This window comes from Podarcis muralis, chromosome 12 (assembly GCF_964188315.1).
Source record: "Podarcis muralis chromosome 12, rPodMur119.hap1.1, whole genome shotgun sequence".
Lineage (NCBI taxonomy): Eukaryota > Metazoa > Chordata > Lepidosauria > Squamata > Lacertidae > Podarcis > Podarcis muralis.
In genome coordinates this window covers 22,762,080-22,783,733 of record NC_135666.1, presented here as the reverse complement: position 1 = coordinate 22,783,733, position 21,654 = coordinate 22,762,080, and the positions used below count along the sequence as shown (strand labels likewise).

General features: G+C 43.4%; 1 protein-coding gene across 1 annotated transcript in view; it reads left to right on the top strand.

Annotated features, from left to right (window-relative positions):
* The window catches only part of KIAA1217 (KIAA1217 ortholog), a 295,639-nt gene that overhangs the window by 243,451 nt on the left and 30,534 nt on the right, over positions 1 to 21,654 (top strand). The window contains 2 exon segments of the mRNA XM_028751294.2: positions 14,030 to 14,844; positions 21,344 to 21,393. Of these exon segments, the coding sequence (XP_028607127.2) occupies positions 14,030 to 14,844; positions 21,344 to 21,393 (865 nt within the window).

Sequence of the window (21,654 nt, the reverse complement as noted above, 5' to 3'; positions counted from 1 at the left end):
TCTTGTGCAGTTTTAAAGCCTCCACAAATTAATGTGGAAATGGGTCGTAAGAGATGTTTGAGTGAACACATGCGGAGGTGGCATAGACTGTAAAATACACTGATTTCTCTATCCCTTATCTTGATAAGGAGCAGCATCCCCTCCCCACCCGTCACACGTGTGGTTCCTTTACCTTCAAATTGCATGAGGAGAAGCACCAGGGAAGCAAGACCTATGGTGCTGCAGAAGCATCCGTTTTGCTCCTAAGACATAAAAAGATTAGCAAACAGTAGGCGCTTATTGTTCTTTCTTTGCCTCGATGCACACAGGCAGATGAACGTCAGAGAGGCTGAATCTAAGTACTTTAGAACCGTCGAGGTTTTCCAGTCAGTAATCAGAGCTGGATTAGCAGTTGCACATTTACTTAGCCACAAGTGCATGTAGAACATCTGTTTCAACATCTCCAGTCGGGAGAGGTTCCTGTTGCACACACATGTGCTGACCAGGTGGGCTTCTCCTCCCGCTGTGCTGAGAGTCAACGTTTAAGAAAACCATTGTTCTGTCTTAAAGGCTTCCTTACAGGAGCGCAACCATCTCCACAACAACATCCCTTCATCTCCCCACAGGCACTCCCAGTAGGAATTGTCAAGTTTCGTTACGTGTGATTATTCAAGCCATTGGTAAATTTAAACATTTATACTCCTCTCCCAGTTTCGGTTGTTCCTCAAGAAGCAGAGTTCAGGTGCCAATTGGCACCCCGTGGGTGGTTGCAACTGTTCTTACTTATCTCATAAAAACAAAATATGCAAAATGTTCTCTCACTAATGCCAGGTTTGTTTTTGTGTTTGTAAAACCATTTAGCAAAAATGGCATGCTTGTATAAACAGTTTTAGAAAGCAGTCCCCTTCCCTTGCTGCTGCCATACGGCACAGCCCAGCCACAGAGAAAGGAAGCAGTGGAAGGTGGGAGGATCAGGCTCAACGCTGGCTGGTGCTGGCTGTGAGAGCAGCTTGAGATCCAGTGGATTCCGAGCCGATCCAACCCTGCCCGTGCCTGCCCCTTTTAAATGTTCTGTTTTGTTGCTTTCCACCAGGCTCTGCCAGCAGGGATAATGTGTAATATGCTGCTCTGCCCTGTGTTTTTTCTATGGAAATGGGGGTTCCACCTCAAGGAATAACATACTTGCTGCTGTAAGCAGACTCCCTTGTCTGGAGATGAATAACAAGGTGACTCAGAATTCATCTCCTGGCTTTCAACTCAGTCATGTTGGCCTCTGGGTCATGTAAACAGAGCTGAGAATGAAGTGAGTTTAGGATCTATTATCTCGAAATGTTCTCATGTAAACAAGCTGATGCACCCTCTGTACTCCCAAAGACCACACAATCCCTGATTGTGACTGGTTGGGCCTTCAAATGTTTCCTCAATTGGGCACATAGATTTTGTGTCTCAGAATATTTGCCATGTTCTTTGTTCTGGATAAGTTTGTCATAGTGACAGAACGCTTGGACACTATGACACAATTTGCTTAGCTAAAACAATGCCATAGTTTTCTTTTCTTTTTTAAAAAAGTCTTTGAATTTGGTATTATATTTGCTGATAATTTATTTACCTGGCTCATTAAAAGTTAAAAAAAAATGTTCTGAATTGTCTGGCACCCCTCTACTTGCAGAATTGCCCCCCCCCCCCGGTGGTTCTATGTTTTTGTATCCTTGGACCAAATAAAATATAGTGAATGACACACATGATTGGATAAAGGCACTGATCTTGATTGGCATAGCGGTCCTGGGGGAGGGAGTGTTTAACCCCTTCCCCTGTGCTGTTTCCCCACACTATCTAAAATATATACATCTCCATCCACCTGAGTTTTTGATAGTTCTGTAGCAGAAATGAAGATACAGAGAAATACACGTCTCTGCATGTTCTTCCCACTTTGAGGCTAATAGCAGCTTTTGGAGCAGGGCTAGACCAGGAAGATGGCCAGAGGGAAAGTGTTAAGGGCTTCCCTAGCACTACAGCTCCAACCAAAGTTAGAGGCCCTCCCACAAGCTCATTTAATATGTTGTGTGTGTGTTCAAATATACAAACATATGCTTCTATTCTTCTGCTTAGTGTATGTGTGGGGTTTGTGTCAGCGTTACTTGTATGGGTTCTCTTACTATTCACCTGAGGTTGGGGGTGGCCTAGGGGGTGGTTGGTTGTCTTTGGTTGGCTGTAATGAGATTAGTTTTTGTGTGTGTGTGTGTGTGTGTGTGTGTGTGTGTGTGTGTGTGTGTGTTTGGATCAGGTTAGCCAGATTTATTCGTATGCTGTTTCCGGTTTCTTGTTGCTGTCTTGTTGGGATGTGTATGTGATAAAGGGGTGAAGGCGTCCTCTTCTATTTGTCCCTGTGTCAGTTTCAGTTTGTTGGTTAGTTTTTCTAATAAGGCTTTTTCCCATACTATTTGATACCATTGGTCCATGTTTACTCCTGAAAGGTCTTTCCAGTATCTGGCTATGATGCGTCTGCCTGCTGAGAGTAGGTGGGTTATGAGCTCTTTATGGTGCGAGTGGGCATTATTATCTTGGAAGATGTTTAGTAGGGTCAGTTCTGGGTGACTTCTAATGCTTGCTTAGTTTGAAGCATAACCACCCGCTCCCACCCCACTTACCATTTCCCCCTCCCCCTCTTTCCCCCTATTTTCTTCCTAACCTAACACTGTATGTAACACTAATGTCTCACAACAAATGAAACTGATCTGTAGAAAACAGACTTGAAAAAGAGACAATGCATGTATTTTTGTAAACTTAAGAAATCACACACACACACACACACACACACACCCCTATCTATTTATCTAGCTATACACACATATATGATAATGGACCATACGTGATGTGGCCCTCTAGAGTAAAAAAGGAATTTTATTCCTCCTTAAATCATAAATCACCCTCCACTCCACCCTAGTGACTCTTGTGCTGTTTAAGATACATATTCATGAGTGCAGGAAGAAGAAAACTTTATTATTAACTGAGCCCAGAACATAATAGAGTTTGCTCTCCCGTCCCCCTTTGCAGGCATCAAATTTTGAGCTCCATTGATTAAATTCTGAGCCCAAGGACAGGGCTTGCTTTAAAACAAATAAAAATAGAAGAACATCTAATAGTTTAGGTGCTTAGCAATTGGGTTGCCACCAAAACCTACTTTTGCATGGGCTATGCTCCAGATGGGCAGCATCGCATCCATGAAAATGAACCACGTGATTCAGCGTCTTCTTGTTGCATGCTGCGTCCTGTGCCATGTCCATCCTGGATGAATGGTTATAGCAATATTCCATGGGGCAGCACTGAACTCCGTGGCCCATTCTTTAACAATGCAGTGCTGTGTGTGGAGCACAAGATGATGTCATGAAGGTGGAGAAAAGGAACAGCCTAGTCCTGCTGTCACACTAAAGAACCACCATGCCTCCATCTCTGTGTGTCTCTCACACATGTGTGGTGTCTCTGTTTACTACTTCTGAGCTCATGGAAAAGTACTGAGATCTCCAAAGCCATCTTCGCAATGTTTCCTAAAGTCCTTACTCGGACAAGTTTAACTCGACAACAAGGAAACCCCTGTGCAATTTCAAAATCTGCCTGTTCTTTACGGTTGCAACCCATGCTCTAAAAGTAACTGATGCCATAACCATGGTGCCAATTGCCCATGACATATTTCTTTTTGTTTTCCCCTACTGGCACACAGTCCTTGGGGCTTTTAGCACTTTAAAATAACCAAGCTCTGCGATAGGTCACGGTTGGCCAAAGTTGCTGAGACCATGGGCAGCTTATCAGCCTCTTCATATGTCCTAGAAGCAGAAGATTAAAGCCTCCACCGCTGTCATTTCTCCTTCCTCAACAAGCCTCCATTACTTCCCTTGTGCTGCGAACCCTTCTCCCTCCCCCTCTTCACAGGCTAGTGGAAGCGGAAACAAGTGAGTTTGAAGTCTGCGGTGCATCCAGGAAATTAATGGAGATATTTGCGGAGAAGGGAGAATTAGAACAGGCCAGCAAATACGAAGCGCTCAGGGTTGAATCTCATTTCTGCGGACTTAATGTTATTCCCCAACTGGCCTATTCCTCACAGGCCCCGAGGCCTTGACAGCCATCCAGAACGGTGCCCTGTCCTCCCACTTTGGACTATGTGTGTCAAGCCGGAAGGCAAAGAGGGAGAAGACCTGGTTTCAGTATTAGAGCATTCAAAACTAGTTAATAGGAATTAATTAAATTCAGGATATTGCAGGGCAAGATAGACAGAGCTTGAGGGCTCCCGATAAAGTAATTAAAATGGTGGGTGACGCTTGAGTGGTTTGTATGTATTATCAGAACCGTGAGATTGAATTACAGCCAGTCATCAGCTCATGCATTATTTATACTGCTGTATCAAAATATTTTTTTAAAAGAAGAAAAACAATAAAGCAAGTTTAATTCTATAAATGATACGAAACATTTCTGAGTGCCGGCCTTGAAGCGCATGCTCTCTCTCTCTCAATCTCTTTCTCCCTCCATTGGCCTTGATGCACTGGGAACTAGCCTGCCTTGTTTCTAGAGCGGCGTGCAAACGTTCAGTTGAATTCCCCACCCATTTATAGGCGAATAAATAGTGGGGAGGAGGGAGGATTCCACTGACTTTCTCTAGGGGTGGCAGAAAGAGTCTTCCAACAGATTTGCAGGAATGAGGCTCACCGTTAGCAGTGGCAGTAGTTCAGCTTCCTTCTCCCATGTTCCCCGCTGCCCACATTAATTTTTTTTTTCTGCAGCAGCTGTGTTGGCAACCTGATCACCATTTTGCAACCTCTCCAGTGTCCCAGACAGAGTGCCATTCTGGGGCATGTTGGCCAGTTTGGAAATGGTGGCCACCAGACACACAAACAAGAAGAGGGGTATTTGGAGCAAATTATGCTCCAAATTGTACTGCCATTGTCTTTGCATCTTGTCTCCTACTAACATTCTTACTCCCAACCCCTGCCAAGATAAGTTTTGAGAAGGATGGAGACCAGCAGGGTATTTTCCTGGTCTTGGCACCCTTTCTGAGCTTTTTAGTCTGGAAAGTCCCCTAACTTTGCCAAGAGTTCTCTGTAGAAGTTTAGAACAATTACAAGATGAGTCATGGTTAGCTTGCTTAATTTGTACATGTAGCCCTGGTTTGTATTTTTTTTTATTTTTTTTATAATAATATTTATTAAAGATTTCCAGAAAAAGTTAACAACCCAACAAAGAAAACCACGAGAAAAACAACAGCGAACAAACATCAAAAAATCCCAATAGAAAAAACGCCCAAGAAAAAGAAAAATACAACAAAAAAGTTTAGTATAAAAAGAACACTCTTTCATTTTGATAACTTTCAATACCTTATTCTTATTTACTTCCACCTGCCTTCCCTTCTTGTATTCCAATTTAAAAATTAGTTCAGCAAGATCATTAACTATTAATCTTAAGCCTTTATCCTTCTCTTTATAATCTATTTATCTTGACCACTTAAACCCCTTCATTTCATTTTTAATGCCCTCAGCATTCATAAATTTTACAATGTTTTTGTAGATAAACTTTAAACTTCTTCCAGTCCTCTTCCACCTGCTCCTCTCCTTGATCTCGGATTCTGCCGGTCATTTCAGCCAGTTCCATATAGTCTATTACTTGCATCTGCCATTCTTCCAGAGTGGGTAGATCTTGCGTCTTCCAATGCTTTGCAATAAGTATTCTTGCTGCTGCTGTAGCATACATAAAAAAGGTTCTATCCTTCTTTGACACCAATTGGCCGACTATGCCCAGGAGAAAGGCCTCTGGTTTCTTCAAGAAAGTATACTTAAATACTTTTTTCAGTTCATTATAGATCATTTCCCAGAACGCCTTAATCCTTGGGCACGTCCACCAAAGGTGAAAGAATGTTCCTTCAATTTCTTTACATTTCCAACACTTGTTATCGGGCAAATGATAAATTTTTGCAAGCTTGACTGGTGTCATGTACCACCTATAAATCATTTTCATAATATTTTCTCTTAAGGCACTGCATGCCGTAAATTTCATACCAGTGGTCCACAACCGTTCCCAGTCAGCAAACATAATGTTATGACCAGTGTCTTGTGCCCATTTTATCATAGCCAATTTAACCATTTCATCCTCAGTATTCCATTTCAACAGCAAATCATACATTCTTGACAATATCTTAGCATTGGGTTCTAACAATTCTGTTTCCAACTTTGATTTTTCCACCTGGAAGCCATTTTTCCTGTCCAAATTAAAGGCCTCTCTTATTTGAAAATAATGTAACAAATCCTGCACCTTATTTTTAAGTTTCTTATAACTCTGCAATTTCCACCTGTCCCCTACTTGTTCTAAAATTTCCGAGTATCTCGGCCATTTAGATTCCATATTAAGCTTTTTCACGGCTTTGGCTTCCATTGGCAACAACCACCTAGGAGTCTTATTTTCCAAAAAATCTTTATATCTATTCCAGACATTAAACAAAGCTTTCCTTACAATATGGTTTTTAAAACCTTTATGAACTTTAGCCTTATCATACCACAGATATGCATGCCACCCAAAAGCATTATCATAGCCTTCCAGATCCAAAAGGTCTGTGTTCTCAAGAAGTAGCCATTCCTTCAACCAGCAGAAAGCTGCTGCTTCATAATATAACTTAAAGTCCGGCAGGGCAAACCCCCCTCTATTCTTAGTATCAGTAAGGATTTTATATTTTATTCTGGGCTTTTTGCCCTGCCAGACAAAACTAGAGATTTCTTTTTGCCACTTCTTGAAACAGTCCATCTTGTCAATGATTTGTAACGTCTGAAATAAAAACAACATTCTTGGCAATACATTCATTTTGATAACAGCAATTCTTCCCAATAATGAAAGCTTCAAGTTTGTCCAAATTTCAAGATCTTTTTTCACTTCTGACCAACACTTCTCATAATTGTCCTTAAATAGATTAACATTTGGTTTGTATTTAAGGCTCCGTGCATGCAGTTGGAGTATGTGTGTTCATGCCTGAGGCCTACTCTTTCACCCTATTGCATATACAACGTACATGATTTAGCATCAGGATTCTTGCTTTCCCTTATGTTTTTCATGTTAAGATCTGTGTACTGGCACTCTAAAGCTTGACCTTCATATGTTTGCACAAAGAATCTGATCTGGCCTGGCCTGGCCTGGCCCCTCTGTTATGCTAGGGCGAAAGCACAGTGAAGGAGGCTAGTGACATCCACAGTCCAGTTTCCATGGAGACAGCACCAGACATGCTGATATTTTGGGACTGGGCTCTTGACCCTTCAGCCATTCTCCTCCTGGAACATGAGGCTACTCCTCAGAATACTTGCAGACTGTGTGTGTTTGAGTGTACATCAATTGTGCATTTGGGCATAGGGGAGGGAGGGAAGCAACACTGGTGTGTCTGCTGCTTAAACAATGACCAAGGCTTATTCAGTGCAGAATACTGATACACGCCACCCCCAATCTCCACAGCAGGGCAAGATGGCAGGGAGTTCCAATCGCTTACCCAGGGTCTGCGTTTCCTTTGCAAATGAGCCACAGCAGAGACTGTGGTGTCTTTATGATGTACGGCTTATTTACACACATGTACCTACCTGAGCCTAATCAAAGCATTACAATCCAAGAGGGTTCTGTTTCTCTCATTCCTGCAGCCTTGGATTCAAACTGTCTGCCTACGTTGTACCCTGACCACCCACTTCTCAACTTGCTGCTACTTAACAGATGGAGTCCTTTTCCCCCTCAGTCGACTGATAATCCTAAAACTTCCTTCTAACAAAAACTCTGGCATTGTTTTCTGACTAGCGATCTCAGAGCTTGGGGAGGGGTGCTGCTCCCCCCCCCCATTTGCTGGCTGGCACAGAGTCTTTGCTCTGTGCTTTGCTTCCTTTGTCCTCTTTTAATGGTCCGTCTCCCCAGGTGATTACTAGACATGGGAAGCTGGTTTGACCTGTATTTTAACATGCAAAGTCCAGCATCTAGCAGCCCATATTAATACTCCAAGCACTGGCTGAATTCTATCACTTACTTATATCCAGGAATTACCCACTAACTCATAACAATATTATTCAGAAGCTTAGGAGCAGCTCTGGAAGGTGCCTTGAACCAAACCATTGGTCCATCTTTCTCAGCTCTGCAGGGTTAGTCAGGAGACATTCTCAGCCCTAGCTGCAGATGCCAGAGGTTGAACCTGAGACCTCTTGCACGCAAAACAGGTGCTCTACCAATGACCTTTTGTCATACTCATCAGCTGTAGGTCTGACAGTGAAGACTGGCTATGCCCAGCACCAAAGGGGTCTGAGAAAGTCTTCTCATTGCTCAAGCCAATGAGCAAGCATGACCTATTAGTCTATTTATGGGTCATGCTCTGAGAGTTCCATCTGATCTGTTGGTGTACAAGGCCTTGCTTGCTGGTCTTATAGGTCTCCCTGGTCTTCTTGCTTTGGCAAGAGCTGGGTGACGGTGCACAGGTTGCCTTCTTTGCAGTTCCTGCAGGTCACAAGCTCATAGACCCAGCGTGGTCTTGGTGCTCAGTGTGTGAAAGAGGGAAAGAAGTGGGATTATTTCATTCTAAATCAGACCAGACTCAATTTACACCCATGGAAAAGAAGCAGCTTGGCTGGGCAGCCCACCCCATGTATTGGCCTTGGCATGCCCACCTCCACCACTTCACTAGTATGCATCTAACTTAGCACAAATACTGGTCCCTAATGAGCTGCAGGGCATTATGCTTATTCACCTTGGCTGAGCCATTTAACTCTCGCTCCCATACAGTGCTCATGCAGCTGTAAAATGCCAACTGCGGCTTCCCTCCTGCAGTGAAGCTTGGCTCATCTTCAGGTATGTTATTCAGGATCGTCCTGATGAAAAGCAATGAAGAAATGGGTCCCTTATTGTGACATAGCCCTATGGGTGTATTTGTGTAAACAGCTCTGTGTGTGCAAACTTAAGCTGCATGTGTTATTGGTAACAAGGTTATAAAACAGGCAGGGCCAGTGTTTTCCAACTTGGTTTGGGTTTCAGCTTTGCTGGGATCACTGCTGTTTGGCTCCTGTGACCTCAGGCTGGAACTGAAGCCCAGTGACCTCAGGCTGGAACTGAAGTGGCTGAAAGGGAGCATGCATGAGTCAAGCAGGTGGAAATTGCTGAGTGGCGATAATGGTTAGAAACATAGCCAGAAGGATAATGTAGCTCAAGAGATGGAGAGGAATGCTTATAGTACCTACTTTAAACAGTCATGGTTTCCCCCAAAGAAACATGGGAACTATAGCTTCTAAAAGGTGCTGAGAGTTGTTAGGAGACACCCCTATTCTCCCCACAGAGCTATAATTCCAAGAATTTATTGGGAAAAGGGATTGATTGATAAACCAGCCTGGAAATTGTAGCTCTGTGATGAAAATAGGAGAATAACCTCCCATTCTAAAATAGCAGGCAAATGAGCAACGCATGGAGAATCAAACTGGTGTAATGTGTTACTAATGCAAACTTGCTGCCTCTAATGAAATTGCCAAAAATGCTTCAACGAGCCAATGAAGATGTAATAATTACTATGCTGAGGTTGGACCACCAGTTCATTGAAGTCAGCATTTTGGCTGTTAACACTGACCGGCCAGCTGCCTCTGGGAGGTTCAGAAGCAGGGCACAGTTGTGATAGCCCTCCTGTTGCTAATTCCCAACATCTGGCAATCTGCATATGGGAGCCTTGAAAACAAGAGGTTTTGCTTTTTGTGTCTCAGTGACTGTTTACCAGAGATAAGCCCATCCTCCATAGTGCTGCTCTCTGTTCAGGAGTGCAAATTCACCTCATCATCTAACATTCAGTGCATTTACACTAAATGTGCAGTTCTTGTGGCGATAAGTTCTGCAGGTGGGTTATAATTAAGTGTTTCTCTGTGTACGTATACCTAGTGCAAGCACTTTCACCTTTATCGGTTTCCACATGTAAGAAGCAGCTAACCCAGCTTTTGTTCTAAACAAACACTTTACGCCTGCATTTTCATTTTACTTCCCCTCCAGCCCAACTTAATTGCATGTGTAATGTTCTGCGGATAGCAACGGAATTGATTTATGACGGCTGCCCAAAGTCCAACTTGGCAAAGTAGCAAAGGTAACTAGTTAATTAGTAGACAGGCTCCTGGGTTGCCCAGGTGCAGCTAAAGACAGCCTCCCATTTCATCCATTTAATGGTTGCAAGTGAACCAGGCGCTGCATAATGTGTGTGGTTTTTAAGTTGCTCTGATAAACAGGCTGTGGGCTTTTGGTTCACGCTTCCAGCATCTTGTCCTTGTTAAAACATAAGCAGTTTAAGATCTTGTCCTTTTTCTGCAGTCAATTACAGGGATATTTCCCATTGGTTTTTCTCTCCACCCCCACCCCTCTCTTTTCTTTCCAAAACAAAGTCTTGTGGTTGTTCCCTGCTTCCTCTCCTTGGAAAGAATAGACTCTTCCAAGTTGGTATCATCTGTGCATTTTAATACGTGTTCTTAATTCACTGGCTCATGCGCAATCTGGTATGTTGCACAGTTTGTGACTGGATGACATGACAAGGGAGGGGTATTTAGTGACTAATTTCTAGAGGGAGGAGAAACTGAAGGTTTGTCATGTGGAAAAGTACTTTAGCCTATTGAAGCAATGTTGTTTAGAGAATCAAGTAGAGCAAGAATGGCCCACGCTGCATGTGAGCCGCGAGACTGAAGAGCTTTCTTAACACACAAGAACCTTTTCCAAGAAGGATATATTATATACATATTTTAAAAATCTCATTCTAGACCGAATCTTTAAAATTTGGAAAGCAAAAAAAGAGCGGTAGCATGTGGAATGCAGACTAACCATCTCATTGCTCTACCAGTAGAGCTAATTAAATTAATGTAAGTGGCTTTTATTATTTGGAAAGGAGGAAACTTTGGAGGGACAAACACCAATATTTGGCTTGAAATGTTGCCTGCATGCTTTTTTCTTTTAATATTGGTTTATCAGCATCTAATAACGGAAGGATTTGTGAGATAATAACCAAGCATGGTTTAAAAGATTTGTGTCTGAGGGGAATATTTGGAGGCGAGAGTTCCTTTTGTGGACTTGGGAGATAATAAAAAATAATGTGCTGCTGCCTTTTTAAGGCAATAAGAGAGGTGGGGGTGCTCTTCTGTGTCTTGCAATTTACAGATTACTTGAATTTTGGTATGAAATGAAGTTGTTTCAATATGATGATAAATTGTGGTGATTTGCTTTCCTGGTGGGATATTCAGTGCAGCAGGGGCACTCAATTTATTTGTGTTAAGGAATGTATGTAAGAGCAGCACCTGACCCAAATATGCAGATGTAGGAGTTGGTTAGGGATGCAGGCAAACACTGTTTTTAAAAAGCAATGGAATAAAAAAAAAAGTGTAAGCTACTGTTAACAAAATGCCTGTGTGTGTGTGTGTGTGTGTGTCTGTGTGTCTGTGTGTCTGTGTGTGTGTTATATAGAATATAAATAGGGAGGCCACTTGTACTAAATGCCCAAAGAGGTTCAACAGGAAGAGCTACATGACATACGCAGTTAGAAGTGCGTAAAAGGAAGCACCCTCTGCATGTGATTGGGCTGCAGATTTGCTGGTCATCTGGCTAGCGTCATTTCACACAAGATGAAATTCTTAGGAGAAAAACACTTCTTCATGGGAAGCAGTCGGAAACACCCACATACTCCTCTGCTTGTTTCTTAGACTGGGAAGCCAGGATCAGCCATAACTTCATAGCAGGTGCACTGCTTGCCAGTGTCTTCCCAGATGTCCCTTCACTCATGTTGTCTTGGGTGAATCAGGAGAGCAGCCATGTTCTGTTGTAGCTCAGTGGTAGAGCATCTATTGGTACAATCCACTCAAACCACTGGAGCCTGTCTTCACATGCAGGGGAAGTCTCCTACTCACCAAGGGTTTGAGACCTATAGGTTACCCTCACCTGGTTTAGCCAGCCAGTCGAAGCTGTTCCCGGGATGTGGCTGCCGCTGTCACATGCTGACAGCTTCTAGAAGCTGCAGGTGAAAGCTGAATGCAGAGTGGGGACCAAAGGTGGATAAACTACCTCAAAGGAGCATGGTCTGTACCCCACCAGAGGTACTCCTCCTCCTCCTCCTCTAACATCCCATACACCACACCATCACCCATGAAGCAGCACATAGAGTGGCCAGATTCAGACCTCACTCTAAACCATAGTTTATAATGGCAAAAATGAGCCAGTGAGCCATTCCCCTTCTTCCTGTGGCACAGCAGTGAGGAAGAGTTCGGAATCCTTTCCTTCTAGTTTAGAAGGAATAAATAAGCTGCAGCTTATTGTGTCATCTGTACATGACAAACGGGGGTTAATCTTAACTACGGTTTGCTTGAAACAATGCAACTTCAAACCATTGTGCTGTGAAGTTAGGTTGTTTAAACTATGCTTAACATTAACAATGTTAACATTAACATTAACAATGTTTGGAAGACACACTAAACTGTGGTTAATTGAAAATAGAAATGAAATCTTCCGTTCTCCTTATGGTTGGGCCAGAAGGGAGCTGGGGAGGGGGAAGCACAAAAGGCAATTTGTAGTTTCAGTGGGAAACCGAAGGCTTACATTACATAATGTGTGAAAAGACCCTAAGTTATAGACGTGTGTGTGTGTGTGTGTGTGTGTGTGTGTGTGTGTTTATCTTGGTAGACTGATTTGTTTTGCTTTTCTACTTTTTTTTTATCTCCTGCACCTCCTGCCACGCCTTATTTTCCTACTTACTTTTTGAAGTTGCTTGGCTACTTGCCTTCCCCTTCTTCTGGTGCCTAAGGATACAAACCCTCTCTTTGACCTCTGGTCACAAAAAAGAGGCCTCTGCAAACTCCCAGCTGTGGAGATGGGTGTAATAGGAGCCGGTGTTATGTATATCCTGGCTTGGGAATTGACAAAACAATGAAAAATAAACTCGTAGGTGGGGAAGGGAGAGAACTCAGCCCTTTGTTTTGGTAGCAATGCAGAGCACCTTGTGACGGCTACTCAGTGGGTAACATCCTCTGCCTGTGCCTAAATTGTGGAAAGATGGTTTTTCCTAGTTAAGGTCACCATCCAACATGTGGCACCTCCTAAGTTCCATGGCTGTCAGAGGCATTTGAGCTCAGTGTCATTGTGCAGGTGCTTTGAAGCTCATACCGGATATATTCAGTGGGGCACCATGTTTGCAGGATGTGCAAACTATACATCTTATTTTGGTGGTGGCTGTTGCACCAGAGGAACAGCTGTAGGGCAGTCAGTGTCCACTTTTACACCCCATAAAGAAGTGCCATTCTACCCATATAACCTTCAACGTATCCACATGGGGTGTATCTGGCTACTGTTTATCTGGCTGGGAAGGTTTAATGGGCAAAGATTTTGAACACATGTCTAGATGCAGGTCACCCCCAACTTAATTGGCCTTTTCATACAAAGTCTTGTTCCAAACATGGATCATTTTATAATGTCATATTTGGGATTCACCTTTAGATTCACCATTTGCTTCATTTTTCTACATTGCAAAGGAGGAGCACAAATCCCTCCCCCTCCTTCTACCCCCACTTGTTCATACGTCTTGTCTCTCAAAACTGTAACAGGTGGTGCCAAAAGTTGATTCATGTGTGCATTTTGCTTAGGTAGAACGCACCAAAATGGTTATCTGAAATCAGAATAATGTTGATATAATTAGTGCGCTTTCCCCCCCAAGAATAATAAGTTCCGGAACGCACAATAAAGTTGTTACAGTAAGTCGCTGGCCCACAATGGTGCCCACCTGAGAGGTACCAGAACCATGCTCCGGCTGGGGGGTGGGGAGCACTGGAAATAATTATGAATTTGTGTGTGTATATACAAATAATGATCTCTCATCTGGGGAAGGCTCTTTAGTATTGTTGAATATTGTGTGTTATTCTGCCTATACCTCTAGAGTAAGATAAAGTATAGGTATAGGTAAGGATTTTCACTTTCAAAATTTGATTTTTAATTCTGTGTCACTTCATCCTTGCCTAGGAAAACCCAGAAGCGTGCCTCTTAAGTGGATTTCTTTGTGTTACAGATGCAGAGAGAAATCTTCCCGAATTCTTCTCGGCCAGGATCCACTGCGCATCCCCCTCATGCACTGCCAATCTCTCCACCGGCTACGCCAGTGCCCCACTCCATGCCTCCTTCCCCATCCAGGATCCCCTATGGCACTGCCAGGCCAGTCGGTGGCCCTGGCAATGCCACCATTCCCAGGGACAGGCTCTCAAACATGCCAGCCTCGAGATCCATCTCACCGAGCCCCAGTGCCATTTTGGAAAGAAGGGATGTGAAGCCCGACGAGGACATGGGCAGCAAAACTCTTACTCTTTTTCGGAACGAGGGGCTGTACGCCGACCCTTACTTGTACCACGAGGGCAGGATGAGCATCGCAGGTTCACATGCGGGGCACCCTCTTGATGTTCCTGACCACATCATTGCTTACCATCGTAGCACCATGAGGTCTTCAAGCACTTACTGTAACCCTCCTATGCAGCCTGAGATCATGGAGCAGTCGCTGTACCGGCAAAAATCTAGGAAATATCCCGACAGCCACCTGCCGACCCTGGGCTCCAAAACTCCTCCTGCCTCCCCTCACAGAGTAGCTGATGTTCGGATGGTAGACATTCACGCCCATCACAACTCCCAAGTGTCTCCTCACACCATTCACCTTGAGAGGTCGTCTCCAGGTCGCCAGTCCCTTAAGAAAGACCCAGGGACACCTGCGTTCATAGAAGCAAAACCAAGAAATGTCATGGGCTTACCCGGCATGGCTGAGGTAGTCCCGTCGGTACCTGACAAGAAAGCTTTTGGCTATGGATCAGCAGTGATACCCAAAGAGAATGAGACCAGGTAAGGCAGAGCAAGATGGTATGGCTTTTGTCTGGATGAGTGTGTGTCATGTGACAGCTGAAGGACAGGTAAGATTTGAGTCTCTCCCGTGTCCTTCGTCACTGTGGCCTCTTAGTCTTGTGTGGCAGCTTCAAAAGACCCAAATGAGAAACGGGAGCCCTTCCCCTGTGGCCCATATTCGCTCACCCTGCCTATTGACAAGCTACAGGGGTGCATTCAATGGATGCATCTTGTCCACTTCTAGGCTTTGTAGGGGACCTTTGGCAGTTTTTCAACTCTATGAGTCCTTTGTTCTTGATGTGCTTACATATGGCTATGTGATATAGAGGAGATATTCTTGTAACCCTGTTTGCCGGGTTGGATTCTGACTTAGAATAGACCCACTGAAGTCAGTGGGACTGAAGTTATTGATGATTAACTTAAGTGCCATAGATTTTGATGGGTTCACTACTACTACTACTTACTACTACTACTACTACTACTACTACTACTACTACTACTACTTTATTTATAGCCCGCCCATCTGGCTGGGTTTCCCCAGCCACTCTGGGCAGCTTCCAACAGAATAAAACTTCAAACATTAAAAACTTCCCTAAACATGGGAACTAAGCATGACTAAGTCTGGATCCATCCTATTATCTTGTTAAGTAAATAATATGTTGTTTATTGTGCACCAACTTGTGCCTTTCTTAGATAGTGCTAAAAGCAAATAAATAAAAGGAAGGGGAGAGAGAGAGAGAGAGAGAGAGAGAGAGAGAGAGAGAGAGAGAGAGAACAAGCTGGACTTATAGAAATTTATTTTATCTTACTGGTGTGATCCATGGTGTTTCTTACTCGATTCTCATGAATCAAGTGAGTTATACTAATAGGATACAAACTTGATAAAACCAGCAAGTCCGGCCCTCTGCCCTGGTGGCAGGCAGTAGGGATCTGCATTGCTCCCAGTTTGACCATCAGGGTGACTGCCACTTTCCTTGCCTAGTAGCTAATTCCAGATTTCTTACATCATGAATAAGAATTTATTGTGCCGGTAATGATTATATGAGGTAGAGATAATTGCTTTTGAGCTGTAAACACGTCATGCATTTAATCTAGAAACAGCCATCATAACAGCTTGTGTCTCCAGCAACAGTCACTTGTCCAGCCGTGCCTCATTCCTAACCACAAATTCCTCCCCCCCCCCCCCAGGTCCCAGAAGTCGAATATGCTATTACTTTGTAAGCTGCTGCACAGCCTTTAAGTAAGCCTCCTAAATGCTCACTTTAGGACCAAGAGTGGCTTATTCTTGTGAAATTGACAGTGATAAATAGACCATTTTCATAATGGTGCTTCTGAATATATATATATATTTAAAAAGCCTGTGGTTCAGATGCAATATTGAGCACATTAGTAAAATTATGCAGCCACCTTCCTGCTTTTTTTTTCTTTTTAGAAAAATAACTTTCTGTGGCTATGGGGCCATTTAAGAAGCTTCTTCGGAAAGCGAAAAACCATTTCCACAGATTAGTCTGCTGTCTAACCTCGGAAATGTTTACCATGCCTCTGAAGTCTTAACTTTAAAAGCATAAAAGCAATTTGGTTTGTAGCAGTTTAAAATAGCAAATGCAAAGCAGTCCCAAACTAGTGAGCTAATTCTGACTTAGCCACAGATTTCCAGGCTAGCCATTCAATCTGGCAGGCAGATGCCTTCCTTGCATGATTTATCCCTTGGTGGTGGTCTTTACCTGGTTCTAGAAGACAATAGTTATTTCAAGTGAAGCTGAGAGGAGGTCTGTACTCAGGGCTTGGTTTAGTTAACTAGCTATAGTTAGAACAAACCACAGTTCCCTGAGTTTGGATGTCACGGGGAACTGTGGTTAGTTCTAAAGAGAGAAGGTGGGAGCTATTTATTTGACCCTTTCCCAAGTGTGAAGGAGTAGGGGAATGGAGAAGATGTGAACCCAAAGATTTAATTACAAGTTGAGCTGAGGTTCAGGAGAGAGATTGGCTCTGCTTGTAATAGCTTCAGCTTTTCAGAACTGGAGGAATTCATTTAGGACTGCCCTCCCCAGTTCCAAAATTCTGCTCCATCTTTAGCATGATCTTCAGCTTGCAAAACGTGATCCTCCACCCCTGAGCTATGTGTCTGTTCTCTCTCTCTCTCTCTCTCTCTCTCTCTCTCTCTCTCTCTTTCTGAGAGAGTTTCAATTTAGTTTTCATTATAGTATAAAATAATTGGAACTCTTCCTTAATAATATATGTGTGAGAGTGCTACTCTTCCAAGTTGCTCGCCCTAAGATACATCATCTCTCTATATTTAATGCACACGTAGACTAATGAAGCAGATGAACTTGAATGGAAGATTTTTATGACTGGCATTCTGGTTTATGCCTGCACCAGGCATGATGATGATGATGATGTGTCACCTCTTCAATGTGAAAGTAAAAAAAGGTGCCTCTGGGAGAGGGGGAAAACGTATAAGCAGTGCTCAGATAATTTCAGAGTGAGAGGTAGAGATCAATTTAGGAACGTGTACTAATGCCCTGTTCTGAATGACCTCAGGCTAGTTGTAAGACAGGACAAGGCTTGTTTCACCCAGAGCTTCAATTGAACAATAAGAAGAGAGATCTGCCTGTACAAAAGGAAGTATCACAGTACTCTGTTATTGGACTCCAGAGGGACATGGGCTTGTATCCATTGTGCTTCTTTTAGACTTTATTTTGGACAGTCAGAGAAGGAAGATAGTCTTGGAACAGAATTACAACTCTGCCCAGAAAATCTGGAAAGTGTGCAAGACTCCTTCTGCTTTGCTAGGTCATTGTGCAGCTTGATGAGTGTGTGCAATTCACAGCTGGGAGAAGAAACCTCCTTGGGGAAGGGTGCAGGTTTGCTTTTTTGGCTGTTCTGTACCACCCGTGCCAACTCCAGGCTTCCTTGCAAGGCAGTCATTCTAACGGTGTGACTTCATACTGCTCGTTAAAATGATTCCTGCTGATTTGGCCTGAGCAGAAGCAAGGCAGTAAGATTCACACCCCTTTCCTGAAAATGTGGATTAAGGTGGTCCTGTTTTGCAAAGGCATTCCAGAGAACAGACTGCTCCTAGCCCTCAGAGAATCTCACTTCTCAGCTAGGTGGATCTTCCATGCTGACCTGAGCCTTCAAAGGGAACCCCAGCTAAGGTGGGTCTTGTAGGTCATGATCATTAAATTGACTTGGCTCACACTGCACACAAAAGGGACTTTTTTGTTGTATGCTTTCCCCTATAATATGCATTTTTGTACACATTTCAGATGTAAACAGACACATTTTATTTTGTATTTTGGAGCCACAAAATTCAGGGAAGTGTGCAATCCAAAGGTTAACTGTTTTCTAATCCACATATAAGTCTGTGATTAGGTTATTTCCGGGCTCTCCCAAAAGCAAATAAATGAGTCCCATTCACTTTGTATATTAAGTGCCCACTGTAGCTACTGCTTGAACTGTTCCTTCCTGCTTTCATTCCTATTTTGAAAAGCAGCATAATTTCAATGCTTGGTTCGACGTATTTAATTTATGTATTTACATATGTTTTTAAAACGTATGCCCAGCCCTTGAGATGACTACACGCCACCCAAGGGAGCTGAAAACAATTAGAAACAAAAAAAATAAGACAGTTTAAAAAAAATCAAAAACAATCTAATAAAACAGACAAGTGCAGGAGATAAAAACAAAAGGGTTGGATAGAAACTTATGGAAAGCTGCCTTCTCCTGAGTCAGGCCAGTGGTCCATGCAGCTCAGTGTGGTCCATATAGGCTAGCAACAGCTCTCCAGGTTTTTCAGGCAGGTGTCTCCTCCTTCTCTACCTGAAGATGATGGGTATTGAACCTGTGATCTCCTGCATGCAAAACTGATGCTCCGCTACTGAGCTATGGGGTGTGTGTGGAAAGCCTGCCTACATAAGATGCCTAATATGATGCTTGGGTTTTGAAATAACCAATTCTGCTGCACAGTAAACCTTTGTACTTTAAGCCATAGAATAAGCCCACGCTATAAATAGATCCGCAATTGTACGAGTTTCCCATCTACTTGGAAGGATCACTTTTCCTCGTAGGACTTGCTCAAAAGCATCTGTCAAAGGGGATTAATGTTAAAAACAAATCTTGATCCATTTGGTGACAGAGCAGATAATGTCTTCGACTTTAAATGGAACTAAAATAATGACCAAAGAGGGGAGAGTTCAGAGACTGATAGCGAATGTGCCGTAAGAAAGAGTCAGGTGGCAAATGAGGTGAAGACAAGAGGAGGCCTGGGTCATTCAATAAGTGGTTTTCATGGGAAACCTGCAGAAGGAACAAGAATTGGCTGCTATTAAGTTGAAAAGAAAGTCAGGCAATACTAAGGCGGTTTAGAGATGGGCGGGGCGGTGCTTCTAATTTGGACCGGCAAACAGAGCTGACCCAGATGTCATTATAAAGGCCCCTGAGCATTAGGTCCAGTCATGACTGACTCTGGGGTTGCAGCGCTCATCTCGCTTTAATTGGCCAAGGGACCCGGCAGACAGCTTCCGAGTCATGTGGCCAGCATGACTAAGCCGCTTCTGGAGAACCAGAGCAGCGCATGGAAACGCTGTTTACCTTCCCACCGGAGTGGTACCTATTTATCTACTTGCACTGGCATGCTTTCGAACTGCTAGGTTGGCAGGAGCAAGGACCGAGCAATGGGAGCTCACCCCGTTGCGGGGATTCGAACCGCCAACCTTCCGATCGGCAAGTCCTAGGCTCAGTGGTTTAACCCACAGCGCCACCCACATCATTATAGGTGTTAGGAAATGGCCTGATCTGCTACGGATCTTTGGTGTTAAGATGACTTGGTTTGTTTGTTTAGTGCACGGGTGGAGAACCTTTGGTCCATGAAGCAGGGCTGGCCCCTCAAGCATGCTGAAGGACTGGATCCTGCTGAAGGACAATCCTGACACAGTGCCAAGGATAGAGGATGCCATTGCATGTTGATAGGAGTAGCACAATGGGACCGAGGAAGCCCAAACCAGAGGCGTTTACTTATGGAGTGGAGGTTGAGAGTTACAGGAGTTTGAGAGAAGAAGTACAGCCCACAAGTAAAAAGGCGAGGAACTTTCTAAAAGAGCCGAAGTTTGCAGTCGGTGGTGGAGAAACTCAGGCAGGCAGTACAGACGCTTGCAAAGAACACAGCGCAAGGAAGATTCCGGTTCTTCCAGAGAGAGGGGGCAGAGAGAGACACAGCAGGAGGGAGAGAAGACCTGTTAAGAAAAAGGCTACAGTAGCCCCTAGAGAAAGGATGATCAGAATGTAGTGGTGGAACTGAGAAGTTAGCTCAGATCATGAAAGGCAGGGAGAGAGATCATAAGGGGCAGCTGTGACTGTTGTAATGAATGTTGGTTTTAGTCTGTACAGCACTTTGACAAAGGATGTGGTGGTTTGGTCTTCCTCTCACACAAGGTACATGAAAATTAATGGCCAGGAGGCACTGAGCAAATTCCATGGTGTCTTCCTTTCTAATCTTGTGGTCCTCGTTCAGCTAGAAAAGAAATCAAGTCTTGAAAGTTAAATACATTTGGCTTTAACAAACGATTCTCTTGTCTTACAGAGAGAGGATGCAAGCAATGGAGAAACAGATTGCCAGTTTAACTGGTCTTGTTCAGTCTGCGCTTTTAAAAGGGCCAAATACAAGTAATAGCAAAGAGGCTTCTAGGTAAAACAAAAGAATTCATTAAATCTGTTTCCCTGTAATTATTTCATTGATCACCACAGGGGGCAAAAAGCCCAGGCATTCTTAGGGGAGAATCTTGCACCCCACGGAGGATGCTGTGGGGAATGCTTGCCACTGACATCTTTTGGGTCAGGATTTTTGCTCAGTTATTTTTATTTTTCAGCTTTAATTTAAAAAAAAATGGCTTAGAAGTTGAGTTTAAGCAAGGAGAATAAAATGCACAACACATTTCGAGACATTCTTCTTCTTGGCATTATAATCAGTCAAGTGAATAAATGCATTTGGAGATTTATCCCTGTTTTGTTTTCAGTCATTGATCAAAGTATTTATTAACCGCCTAGTGGCATAAAATATCAAGGCGGTGTGTGACATAAAATACCACGAAACAACACAAAATTGTAAAAAATGACTCATATAAAAAAAGTAAAAAACTGAGTAGGTCTGTCAGCTTAAAAGTCTTCAAGACACATCTGATGGTTCACAGTAAGGATGCCTGCAGAACCTCTGTTGCAGAGGTCAGGGGTTCCATGCTTGGGACTGGTGGCACTAAATGCCCAAATCAGTATTTGGAGGCTCGGGGGACAACTCATAGTGCTCCTCTGGATGTTTAAAGCTGTATATTAAATGAACAATCCTAGACCCTACCAGTTTTTAACAATGAAAGTCCATTCTGTATTCCAGATAATTCAGGTTGTCATTAGAATCAAAATTCTTGCTAGCTGATTTATTGATAGTTGGTTTGCTGTCAACAACCGGGCTTGCATAATTCTTTCCCCATTTTTTTGTTTCATTTAGTGAGAAGATGGTGAAAACTGTGACTAGTAAAAGCAGCGCTGAAAAGCCAGGTAAGACACTTTGTGTTATGAAAGCGCCTTTTGCTTGAAGGGAGAGCAGGCAATTAACAAAGGGGCTTGAATGTTCCTTGTTTGCTCCAGCCTTTAAGATGCAGTATCCATGCGAGTCCAAGCAAAGGGACCAGAGGGGCAGCTAGAATACACTTTTGCTAACAAGGATGGTGCTGTATTTAGCCTGGAGTTCTACACTGGAAAGTGTTTTTGCAGTTTGGATTTGGAGAAGGAAGAGAATTGGGTTTTTTTGCCAGAGCT